Source organism: Callorhinchus milii, unplaced genomic scaffold, assembly GCF_018977255.1.
Source record: "Callorhinchus milii isolate IMCB2004 unplaced genomic scaffold, IMCB_Cmil_1.0 Scaffold5, whole genome shotgun sequence".
Lineage (NCBI taxonomy): Eukaryota > Metazoa > Chordata > Chondrichthyes > Chimaeriformes > Callorhinchidae > Callorhinchus > Callorhinchus milii.
In genome coordinates, this window is record NW_024704746.1 from 27760309 (window position 1) to 27773076 (window position 12768).

The window sequence follows — 12768 nt, forward strand, 5'->3', positions numbered from 1 at the left end:
TTTCATTGTCTGAAAACATTGTTGCAGGCCAATAAAAAACTGAAAGACTCCTGGATCAGCAGAACAGCATCATGGATTCTATCAAACATTTGAGACAAATCAGAAAGTGGGAGTCACAAACCAGTAACTCTATCCACACTGCCCCAAGGGCTTAAAGTGAAGTCCGTAACGTGTCCACGGTATTTGGAAGTAGCAGGACCTCATAGATCAAATCACCCTTTCTTGTTCAATGTTTTACTTCAAGCTCTTATTTTCCTAAACCCTACTGTATCATATTGAGTCATTTCCTACCACAGTCGGGTTAACAAGATGGTGTGGTAACAATTGTGACTAATGATAAGAGTATCAATAATGAAAGCCAATAGCAAACTGTGCGGTTTTAGCTGCTTAGATTCCGACAGTTACCCCAATGCAAACTCAGGTCTCCAAGCCCGAGCTCTCAGTTACGCCTCCCCCCGACACACACCGGGGTCCCCAAGCTCTTGCCAACCTGCACTTAATACTTTCTGGAATAAGGTAAATAATATGTGTCCTTCCAGAGAGAGAGAGCGCATTCCATTCCAACAAAAATCTCTGGGATTTCCATGTGTAGGTGGGCCGCATGGAATTCTCAGCTTGGTTTGGAGACTCTTAAGCAACGGTGATGGGTTTCCGCCTGTGTCAGACACCCACCCGGCTGACCAAAAAAAATGAAACCCAAAGTGCTTTGCCAATGTATGAAATCAGTTTGTACTGTGGAGGTGGAGTTACTGAGGCACGACATGACAGATTTATGGTAAACTGTGAATTTACAGGCAGACTTTCTGGTAATTTGAATATTTTATCATATGGTCTTGACTTTGGTTACGTAAGCAATGATAAAATACAGGATGTCTCCTATTGTAGCACTGACCTTTAGATGTTCCACTTTCTTTATCAATAACACCTTCTGACTTTTCATCCACATTTGACTCATCAACTTCTGTGACTGTTGTAAGCTCTGGTTCACTCTTGTAAAGTCGATAATCAGGGCCCTTCAGGTGCAAACAGCACTGATTAAATACAGTATTTGTCTCACAGTTTTGTTAAAACAATTTTTAAGAGTCAAACCAAATTAGTCTCCAGTTTGAAATAGTTTCTCATTAAATTCTATCCACTAATATAAATAAAATGTTTTAATAATAGAATCACAGGCTTAAATAAGTTACCATACATATAGAAGAAAACAGGAGATCTATTGCAAAGAACATAGGTACAAAACACTGCTAAAAACTGGGTTGTTAATTTATTTTTAAGGGGTTACTCTTGCTGAAATCTCAAGTGGATGAAATATTGGATAAATAGCCAGATTAGCACTAACTATTTCTGAATTCATTGTGAATACTACTACAAATAGCTAACTTTTAACTAACTAATGTTAAAGAACGATTGAAAGAAAGTCTTACACTGATATTAAAAGATTCCTTTGAAACTTTAATTTAAGAACCATCTTGCTGATTGATATCAGTAGTAACTCAATACAATAAGCTTAACAAAGGAGCTGCCTTGCCAAAATATAATTGACAAATATGGTGAGTTTTAATTTGGTAACATATGCAAAGGCTTTTTTTAATATCAAATTAGCATGCATTGAATTATAACCCCCAAAAGAAAATCTCAGAACGCTGATCATTTTAGCATAACGATCAGATACTTTAGATTTAAGCTAGAATTTTTTTACACCATCAATTCCCACCATTACTTCCCTTGCAGAATGTCATACAAAGAGTCCCAAACCACATTTATTCCTGGATAATTGCAGAGCCTGGGGTGGGTCATGCGAAGGCACATTATCCAAATCATAACACTTTCATTTCTAGCATTTAAGCGCATTAAGGCAAAAAAAAAACAATTGAAAGGCAGTTTCCATTTGGCATTGTTAGTTTTAAAGAGCATTCTATTTATGTCACAATTACGCAAGGCAACTTCTGTACAGTTATTTCATCATTAATGTGGCATATGAGCAATAAATCAAATTCTGAAAAATTAAATGAAATGTCAAAAGAAAATTGAACCAATTAAATTAAAACATGACATGAAGAAAAATAATGGGCGTAATGTAAAACAGGTTCGGGGAAAGAAAAAAAAATCAGGGCGAGGGGAAATGGTGTAAAGAAAATGTGGCAAACCAGCAATAGTCAGCCACTTACAGAATACGCTTCATTATTTGGATATTCCTGTTCAAGTTCAGTCTTCGTTTCATCTGGTGGATGTACCAGCTCTCCAGCAGAATAGGGCCAGAGGCTGCTCTCACTGGGAAGAGGGGGAACTGTGGGAGCCATCTCTGTCAAGTCATATAAGTGGGGGAGAGGAGGACGAGGAGGGGCTGCTCCCTCTTCCTAAAGAGTGCAAGATGCCCACCACATAGTAAATGCATTACAGATTTGAGATCCTTTCACTTTCCTCTTAATCGTATGGTTCATTTATAAAACATTTCATTATGATTATACTCCAGTGTTCATCAGAAAAATATATACAAAAAAAATGTTCACTGTAAAAAAAATGAAAACACATTCTTCATAACAATTCCCTTTTCCATCTTCACAAATAGCAATGGAAAATGAATGTGTTTCCTAAGAAAAACAACAGAGCTGTACTTATTGAAGTATCAGTCACCTTGTAAGACTGCATTAACCAGTATTAATCAGCAGACAATTATCAATATTATAGTGAAGTCTATTGACATTGTAACACCCTGAATATTAGTGACTCTTCGAGCAAATACTCACCTCATTCCTGTACTTCAGCACAGAGAAAGAATCAGACAGTGGCTCATAACCATCTGGAGGGAAAAAAAAGTCTTAAGATACTCTCCAGTAAAGAGGTGACATTTTAACCCTCAACCCTCCCCGATCCCAACCCCCAGCTTGGTCCGAAACACTGATTGTCCAGTGACTTGGGGCGTCCTCCCAACGTGAAAGACATTAGAAAATGTAATTTTGTTGTTGTAGGAAGCAATCTCTGTTGAACTGTGCATTTTTCAGTTGCATAAAACAATGCTAATTGCATTGCAGAAAAGGTTTGCTGTGCAGATGCTCAAATGATCAGGATCAAAGTGCAATGTAGTTTGCATCCTAGTTCTGACTGGCACTTTTAGCCACATCATTTTGAACACATGACTCAATGTGGCCCAAATAAAATTTCTTGAGACACCAAAGTCAAACCAGTCATATCATGCTGACCTTTCTAGATTTGCTGTTTTAAAAAAAATGAGCAACTGAAATGTCTTTCACAATCAGAAGAGCTTATGAACAAGGAATGAAATGAGGTATACTTGTTGCCGCAGAAATTCAAAAAACCGATATAACAAACTAATACTTATTCCTCCTTGATTTTCTCCTTTATTCTTTCTCTCCCTATTGCACAATCCACACACAGACACATTCACACCATTGTTCCAAGAATGATAAGATTCTGATCGATCAATGTTTATCTAAACAGCCATGAGGATATGCATAATTGCGGTCAGGGGACATTCTTCAGTTTTTCTACATGCTCACTCTCTTGTTCTTGACGCTAAGCCAAACAACAGAGTTAAGATCAAAAACTATGGGATGAGCATTTATAGCTATGAAAATGATTCTAATGTTCTGTTGGTACATCAGGCTCCTCCTGTGAATCAAGGTTAATACATTATTAAAATAGAAAAACTTGCATTTATGCAGTGCCTTTCACAGGAGGGAGCATCCCAGAGGGCTTACACTGATATTGAATAGGACAATACATTTCTGCATTATTGAAAATTAAGATTTTGTTTGAAAAAGTAAATGTAGTCAGTGTCTCACAGTGAAGCATTTTGTACATTTGATGAGTTCACAGGGAATGTGGGGAAAACGCACTTGTTTTCCTTCCTAACAATTTCTATTAAAAAGCAGTTATTATTCTCAGTCCTTGGTCATCATATCTTAACAGCTGCCAATCTAATTTACTCCACCAGTATTGTGAGCAGGAAGATCTACAGAGAAACCCAAATGTGTGTGAAATGTTGAGAAGGGAAGAATTGTATTTTATTGATTGTTACCTTCTAGTTTATTGGGTTCAATGAGAAACAAAAACAGTTGTTTTTCCACATTAATTTATTTAATATGGTAGCAGCACTTATCACAAAGAAACAAACAGGGCAACCTCCTTTGTTAAGGACCAGTAAAAATTGCACCAATTTTTTCACTCATTGCTTTTTAACAAAAAAAAACTTCTAGTTGCATTATTCAAAGTACTGGATTGAAATACACTGAATTAGTATTTCTTACCTGTATTTCCACTTGGGTCAAGGGAACTTCTTTGCTGTTTGTTTTTATTCAGTCCTTCCATTACATCTTGAATTCGCCACAGCTCTTTTTGGATTTGAGCATGTTGTTGTGCAGTTAACTCAGTCTTAAGAGAAAATAGAAATGCCAGTGATTATGACTATATGAAAACAGAAAGAGTTCTGGAATTTATAGCATTCATAGCAATTTAATTCTACGCCTCAAATCAGAATAGTGCTAATATTAAGCTATGATTTGAATAGTCCAGAGGGACTTGGGTGTCCTGTACGCCAATCACAGAAAGTTAGTCTGCAGGTGCAGCAGCAATTAGGAAGGCGAATGGTATGTTAGCATTCATTATGAAAGGTTTAGAGTATAAGAGTAGGGAAGTCTTGCTGCAACTGTACAGGGCCCTGATGAGACCACACCTGGAATACTGTGTGCAGTTTTGGTCTCCTTATTTAAGGAAGGATGTACTTGCCTTGGAGGGGGTGCAGCGTAGATTTATTAGGTTAGTACCAGAGATAAAGGGGATGAGTTACGAGGATAGGCTGACCAATTTGGGCCTATATTCTCTAGAATAAAGAATCAGAGGGGATCTTATAGAAACCTATATGATCATCAAAGGGCAATGATAGAGTAGATAGTGGGAGATTGTTTCCCTGGTTGGAGAAACTAAAACCAGGGGTTACAACCTTAAAATCAGAGACCAGCCCTTTCGCACTGAGTTGAGGAAGAACTTCTTCACTCAAAGGGCAGTGAATGTATGGAACTCATTACCCCAAAGGGCTGTTGACGCTCAGTCCTTGAACATATTCAAGACTGAGATAGATTTCTTATTGCAAAAGGTATTAAGGGATATAGGGATAAGGCAGGGTCAGGTTATTAGCTGGAGTTAGGTTAGAAGATCAGCCATGATTGAATGGCGGGGCAGGCTCGAAGGGCCGAATGGCCTACTCCTGCTCCTACATGTTATGTTATGAATACTTATCTTCAGTTTGCTGTTTAAAGTGATTTGAAATAAGTCATGTGAGCATAAAGTATAGTTAGGCAGTAAGGTATACTAACAAATAAAGTTTGTAAATAACAGCAAATCAATTCATTGTGAAATGCATTAAAAAGGCATTTTTTTTACACGTGAGGCATTAGATATTCGGTGCCAAAACTAGTCAGTACCTCAATTCCTTCAAGTCTGTCCAACTGCTCTTTTAACTGATTTTGTGCATAAGTAACATCATACTCTAATTTATCGTACTCGCTCCACCCCCTTTCCAGTTCCTGAAATCAATAAATACATAACTTTAAGTTTCATTACAAAAAAGGCAATGTCAATAGGTCTCAAGTTCATACCAATTCATTCTCTGTCCCCAAATTGGCCTGTAATCTGCGAGTCTGAGTATGAATGTGAATGCACCCAGGCCACTGCCTGTCATCTTGATGGCCAGATGCTGTGTGGGATGCAGGATTAGCAAATCGTGACTGGACCTCAGATGATTCTCACACTGAGTACAGTCCACTGTTTTCAAAGGCCCCCAACCCGAAGCTCCAGAAAAGTCAGAAACTCATGTGGGGATCTGTGAGTATAATGCCACTTCTCATCCAATCTCTGTGAAAAACACATTAGTGTATTACCATGTACGCACACTTGTAGGTAAAACATATTTTGAAGTATAGAATTAGTAAAAAAGTACCCCATGTAACAGAATATATGGAAAATTATCAGCTGCTCAATTTGGGGGTTGATGTGCAAGTTGTCATAGAAAGAATAAGCAATAAATTAAAAGAACCGACTTACTGTAGTTGCCCTCGACACCTCCCGACAAGTGCTGAGCAACCCATTCTGTAAGACATCTCTCTGGATGGCGACGCTTTGGACCACATTTGGCTTATCTGGATTCATCTCGATCTCCTGACTCGCTGCAAGTAATGCTTGCTCTAGAGTATGCTGCAGGAACAAAGTAGGCATATGGTTTACAGAGTTATATGGGTTTTGTTCATTACATGCATCAAAGCCCAAGGAATTTAATCAAAACTGCTCACCTTTTCCTTGTGCAGTTGTTGCAATTTTTCCTCTTGTTCATGAACCACCTTACCCTGCTCACATAGTTGGCTAAGTTTAGCCTGAAAAGAAAATCACAAAAAAAAGGATATGTTGTTTCCCTTAAGTGATATCACTCTTCATAACATAATTTGCTGTGTGCAATTGGCTGCCGTGTTTAGCCCACAAAATATACAGTCAATTAGTTTTAGAGTATATTGGACGTCCTCCCGACGTGAAAGGCGCTACACAAATGTAATTTTGTTGTTGTCTATTCTGTGAAGCACTTTGAGACATCTCAATGACGTGATAAGGCGCTATATCAAATGCCAGGATTATTATTTATTAGAAAGCAGTTTCCTATATATTACAGATTAACTTTTAAGAAAATTAAGTATTCTGGGAAGGTAACCCTAGTTACTCTAACTAATAGTTAATCTATTGGTCACCGTCTTAAGATATCTACCAAAAGAAGCAGACGGGAGGTTAGAAGAAATTTTTTCACTCAGCGAGTTGTTCGAATTTGGAATGATCCGCCCGAAAGGGCAGTGAAGTCCGATTCGATAACAGCTTTTAAGAGAGAACTGGATAGGTATCTGGGGAGGACGGGTTTGCAGGATTATGGGGAGAAAGCTGGTGACTGGGGTAAGTGAAAGTGAAGCTCTGTCAAAGAGCCGCACAGACTCGATGGGCTGAATGGCCTCCTTCTGTGCCGTAACATTCTATGAATCTATGAAAAACACCTCTTGTAGCAGTTCAAGGTAATGGAGTAATGCACTGCGTAACTTATTTATCGCAAAATTACTGCCAGAAAAAATTGGCCACTAACAGAAAACCATAGAACCTGTCAAATTACAGTAAATACCTGCAGTTTTATTACCACCTACTGCCTCATGCCGCCTCCAACATGAAATGAACTCTGCTGCCCCCCCATCATCTAACAATGTGAAAGTAGAAACACAAATGTTTCAGGATACTTCAAGCACCATAAAAGTGCTGTAGCTGGCAGTGAGTTTAAGGCTTCCACCAATCCTGCCAATGGCTGTAATCACTTCAACATTCTGAGATGAGGAGATTGCTCGACTAATTTAAGGCACAATTCACTGGCAGTTATCTGTTTTACATTTACTGTAATTTTCACCAGGGTCACATGTTGCCAAACATATGCGCAATAAAAATAAAAAACAGCTTTAGGTTCCCCATTGTTCCTAGTGGAACAATGAAGCAATAAAATAAAAATGGGAGCATATATGGTGCACAAGAGCCCAATGAGAGCAACAACAGATAGGAAATGTCTCCAAAGCTGAAGCTCTATTTATATATAAAACTGGTCGTAGTTATAACCATCCGACAAGAGGTGGGGGCTGGGTGCAGGCTTTATCTTGTACCTTTCTTCCTCTATTAACTAATAGATCTTCTAGTGGGATTAGATGTCATTTTAATGTGTCTAATAACCATATTCTACATCAAGTTCAATTGATGGCTTAAGCGACCACATTTTATGCGGTTTTCTAGGTACAGTAAGTCCAAGCCATGTCATTTTGTAAATAAAGCTTCTGACTTTTCGATTTGTCACTTAAAAGAATAAGCAAAGGAAAACAGGAATTTAAATTTAAGCTTTCAGAAGACACATATACTTGTCTTACCATCACATATTGGTAACTTGTGAATCCAGATGTTATGGGAAGATAAGCATGTGTATCTTCCGAAAGCTTAAATTCAAATCCCGGTGTTCTTTTTGAGTGACAAACCGAAAAGTCAGAAACAGAAATTACCTGTTCTGTCAAAACTGAAAGTTGTCATTTATTGTACGTTTTTACAGATTTTTTTTATTTCTGAACTAGAGCCTCCTATGTATTTAGGTGGGAATGATTATTGTGGAGCCAAACATTAAGAGGGGTATGGGAACAGGTGAGAACCATGGCAGCATTTTCACATTTCGTAGGTTTACACTTGAAACATCTGATATTGGAGATAAACTGAGGGGGAGAAAAGTGAGATAAACTTGAATGTTTCCCTGGAATCTGTACGAAGCGTTCTATTGTAAAATCCCAATAGAGAATCTTAATGTTAAGAAAATTCACATTCCTGACTGAACTGTAAAATCGTTTTCAGCATTCAGCATGGTGAAACATGGTGAACCAGGGTTCAACTAACAAGGACAAGAGTTGGGAATTTTTTAAAACGGTTTCATTGTAATTTACTGTGATGTGATTTCCCACCACGTACAAAACTTAAGGCGATAAAAATAGAAAGAAATACTTTCACGTACATCAATATCCAGATCTTCGGTTCCGTAGTTGTACAAGGCTTCTCTGCAATCCTCGTGCTGAGCCATCTACAATGACATGAATAATAAAATAGTACTAAAATCTCTTAGGGTCACGCGAAGAATTAACGGCTCATGTTTAGGTATTTTTATACCAGATGCATGTCTAAAATAAAAAAAAAATCAAAGGTACATCATGTATTATTGGAATAAAGAAATCAAAATGTTTCAAAAACATGTTCATGCCCTTTGAAGAGAATTCCAGTAAGGTGATGAGAAATAAGGCTAATTTCCTTCAGAGAGTATTCATACAATCAATACTAGCCAACTACAAGCCTGGCAACGATTTACAATGCAATGTTTTTGAAAATCAATGACCCAATGTAATATGTACAAAAATAGCAAACAGCGATTTACCAAACACTGCTTAAAAGGTAAACCTGCCAATTCCATTTTAGCTCTGTAAGGTGGGCAGCAGTAAAGTACCATTGCTTTTAGAGAACTCTTCTCTGCCTTTGGTCAACAATAAGGAATTGATGTGATCAACTATCTTATTTACAAACAGCAAGTATTAAGTGAATGTGAACTTCTGTCATGTATTTTTAAACTGTGGAGCTAAAAGTTCATGTCAACACTAAATCTAGCCTCCTCTAGAGGTGAGATGACTGCGCAAACTTAACTCCCAATGCTTATTTTATGTATTTTGAATAGGTAGGTCAGCTGAAAAGACACAAATTGTACATTAAAAAATGCTCTTCACATTTTAAGTCACCACTGAAAATAGAATAGCACTGAAACCCCAGATAATACTAAATCTTTCCACAAATTAGTCACCCATAGTTTGCTCTTTACAAGTTCACGTTAATTAACTCATTTGTGAATATATTTATCAAATCAAACCAGTCTCTCAATACAGCATAAATAAGCAAAGATATCAAAATGCATAATGAAATCTTTAATTCCTACCCCCTGCCTTCCCACCTTCAAATCTGCCTTAAGACCTAACTCTTCAACCATACTTTCGTACCCCCTTCCACCACCCCCAAGCTCAGGCTATATGAAGCACTTTGAGATGTCCTCCTAATATAAAAGGCACTATAAACATAAATTGCTGTTGATTCAAAGTTGAGGGTTCAAGCTATGTCAGGAGTGTAAGGTCATAGTCAAGACTCGGTGAGCTCTGCATTGTTGGAGGTGTCATCCTTTGAATGAGGCATTAAAACAAGGTTCTGTTTGTCTATTTAGTTGGATATTTAAGATCCCATAACACTATACAAAAAAAGAGAAGGTTTCTCCAGGGGTCCAGCGAATAATTCTCTACACAAAATGGTCATTTACTCAATGGTTGTTTGTGGGACCCTGTTGTGAGCAAAATGGTCACATTTTCTTACAAATACAGTCTTGACAATTACATGTAAAGACCTTTGAGACTCATAGGCACAATATTAAACACAAGGATTATCTAACTAGAATTATTATCAAACATTTCAAAGAAAGACACCTCAGCTATCCGACCAAAATTAAAACCAGTTGACCATCAACTCCACATTCTATCCTTACACTTTTGCATTTAAGACTTCTGAAATGCTTATCCTACCTTGTCCAGTGTATCAGGTGGACTTCCATCACACCACAACGATTTTAGAGGTATAACAATACATCTTAAAATACAACAGCATAACTGAATATGAACATTAGACATTGGAAGAAAAACAAATTGCTGTTCTCCGCCCACGATGGAACACCACTTGGAGCTCCAGCTATACCAGTCTCAGAATTTGACACTTGATTCTATTGAACTTCTATATATTCATTGGTGGGAGGATTAACAATGACCTAAGTGAATGCCTAAACGCATCAGAGAATACACCTTGGACATAGACTTATCAGACATATACAATCAAAAAGCACCAACTCAGAACAAGAACTACAATTTCTGCGGTCAGGTACGACATACATTCAAGCATGCTGCCATTGCCATAACCAGCATGCATAAACATTCAGGAATATTTTAAGAAACGCACATTAGGGAAGCACAACGTCAAGTTCAGATTACCTCATGAAATACATTTAGGATGTAGGAGTGCAAGTCAATACACAAATAAATGAGTAAGCAACAGTGCTGTTTTTACACTTTAATATTTTATAAAGCGATTACTTTTGTTCTTCCTGCAAGTGACACATTTTAATGTCAACATGAAGACAACAAGAAACCTTTGCAAAAGAACTGCAGCCAAACCTCTGTTACCCCAGGATTGAAGACTGACCCACATTTCAGGATGCCATAAACCTATTTACCCATTAACTCAGTTTGATTTGCTACTGCATAAAGTGGCAGTATTCTTTTTCGCTCGTTTTGTTTCATTTCCTGTATTATCGATGAGTTTACAACCAAACATCAGTTTGGTAGAAAGTACTCTATGCAATTTCAAACCAGATGTNAAAAATCTGGGCGCATCTTCAGGAGACAGTGCAATAAAGCATAAAGTATTTTTGGATGGCAAAAGAAGCCATGCCTATAACTGTTGCAGCGTGATAAAATGCATGGATGAATGTCACTGACTATAGATAAAACATTAGGGTATGAGTTAATCGTGAAACTCAAAGCTGCCATAGACAGGGCTTTGTGATTAAGCAATGCAACCAATATCCAAGACCTTACTTGCTTGTATACTTGAGGCCTTGGTGCCGAGTTCTCAATCATAGTGTGAACCGTGGCGATTAAAGGTTCATTTTCTTTCATCTATTTCAAATCAGGAGGAGCATACAGTAAACATCAGTTTACAGCATGGCTGGATTTAAAAGATGAAACAGTGATTATAGCTCCTGCTTTTTAAGAATAGATACCAAAGCCTTTTGCAAGCATTTATACACCAAACGAAAAGGTTACTGTAAGCAATTTTAATTATTATTAGGAAGCAAATCAGAGAAAGGAAGTCAGTTTTTACAAGTCTGACCATGAAACTCCAAGGACTATGCATTGGGAGTTAATGCAAAAATCCCTTGTGATTAATTTGTACCTCAGTAACCTTTGCATTATATAGAAAAAAATAACCAGTGCCATATTTGCACAAGTATGAGCACTGAGGGGAAATCTTGAAACTCAAGGCAATTTCCCCATGGTGAGAGGTAAAATATGCAACTTTTAGCTTGATATTTTATACCTTTAGTTGTACGCAATTCAGATTAGAAATGATCAATTGCCTCTATGGAGCTGTAACTGATTCATAAATGTCATTTCTTACAACAACAACAAATTGCATGTATATCACGCCTTTCACGTCGGGAGGACGTCCCCAGGCGCTGGACAGTCGAGAGTTTGCACAGAGTTAGCTCAGTCAAGCCTGGACGTGATAAAAGCATGGATAAGGGTCTGGGTGGCCCGAGGGGAGAGAGAGAAGCGAAGGTGGGCAATGTTGTGGAGGTGGGGGAAGGCAGAATGGGTCAAGGCACGGTTGTGAGATTTAAAGGACAGCTGTGAGTCGAACAAGATACCGAGATTCCAATTTTGGACCTGAGAAAGTCCCTCATCTCCTCGCATTTGGAGTTGGAGGAAAGGATGGGCGGGGAATGGGAAGGTGGGCAAAGGAACGAGATGTTCAGAGGGAAGGTTCTGGAGGACTAAGGGGACAAACCGACTGGAGATCTGAAGATGAGAACTGTGCCATAGCCACGATGGTTGGATCGTGGGGTATGATGGAAGGTGTAACCTGATGAGATGGCCTCAGTGAGGGGGAAGGTGTCACGGGGGGAAGCGGGGGCACAATCCAGGTTCAGTGAGAGCGAGGATGTCAATGTTTTTATCAATGGTGAGGTGATGGACAGGGAGGGATTTGTTGTAGAGAGAAGAGACATTTTGCAGGGTGATGTGGAAGGGACAGGCAGCAGAGGAGTTTGCAGGACGGAATGGGGGTGGGGGGGTGGGGGAAGGCGTGACAGTTACCTCCCACAGAAGCCAGAACTTTCAACAGAACCTACTTGATTTGCAGTGAAAGTGGAAAGCTATTCTATTAAACCACCATGAAATCTTAAACGCTATAAAGAGAGACACAAGCACACTTGACGTTGTCTTTTAAGTTCTCTCTGGTTGGAGGTTGAAATTTATACAGAAACTCCTCTACAGTGAAGAGGTGCGGTAGATTGAAGTCTGTGGATGGGATAATTGAGGCGATTTCCTTAGCCTCCAGCTGCTCATG

The 12768-nt window shown here is 38.5% G+C and overlaps 1 protein-coding gene across 11 annotated transcripts in view; it reads right to left on the bottom strand.

The window, feature by feature from the left end:
• plekha5 (pleckstrin homology domain containing, family A member 5) overlaps positions 1 to 12768 on the bottom strand; it is a 130495-nt gene that overhangs the window by 11913 nt on the left and 105814 nt on the right. For 4 of the 11 annotated variants that reach the window (XM_042335936.1, XM_042335935.1, XM_042335940.1 and 1 more), the window contains 9 exons: positions 11235 to 11315; positions 8576 to 8641; positions 6306 to 6386; positions 6061 to 6210; positions 5442 to 5543; positions 4269 to 4392; positions 2748 to 2800; positions 2169 to 2357; positions 893 to 1013 (listed from right to left, as the gene is read on the bottom strand). In XM_042335936.1, the coding sequence (XP_042191870.1) occupies positions 893 to 1013; positions 2169 to 2357; positions 2748 to 2800; positions 4269 to 4392; positions 5442 to 5543; positions 6061 to 6210; positions 6306 to 6386; positions 8576 to 8641; positions 11235 to 11315 (967 nt within the window). Of the gene's footprint in view, positions 1 to 892; positions 1014 to 2168; positions 2358 to 2747; positions 2801 to 4268; positions 4393 to 5441; positions 5544 to 6060; positions 6211 to 6305; positions 6387 to 8575; positions 8642 to 11234; positions 11365 to 12768 lie in introns of those variants that run through there. The other 7 variants (XM_042335939.1, XM_042335937.1, XM_042335947.1 and 4 more) reach the window with 5 other exon arrangements.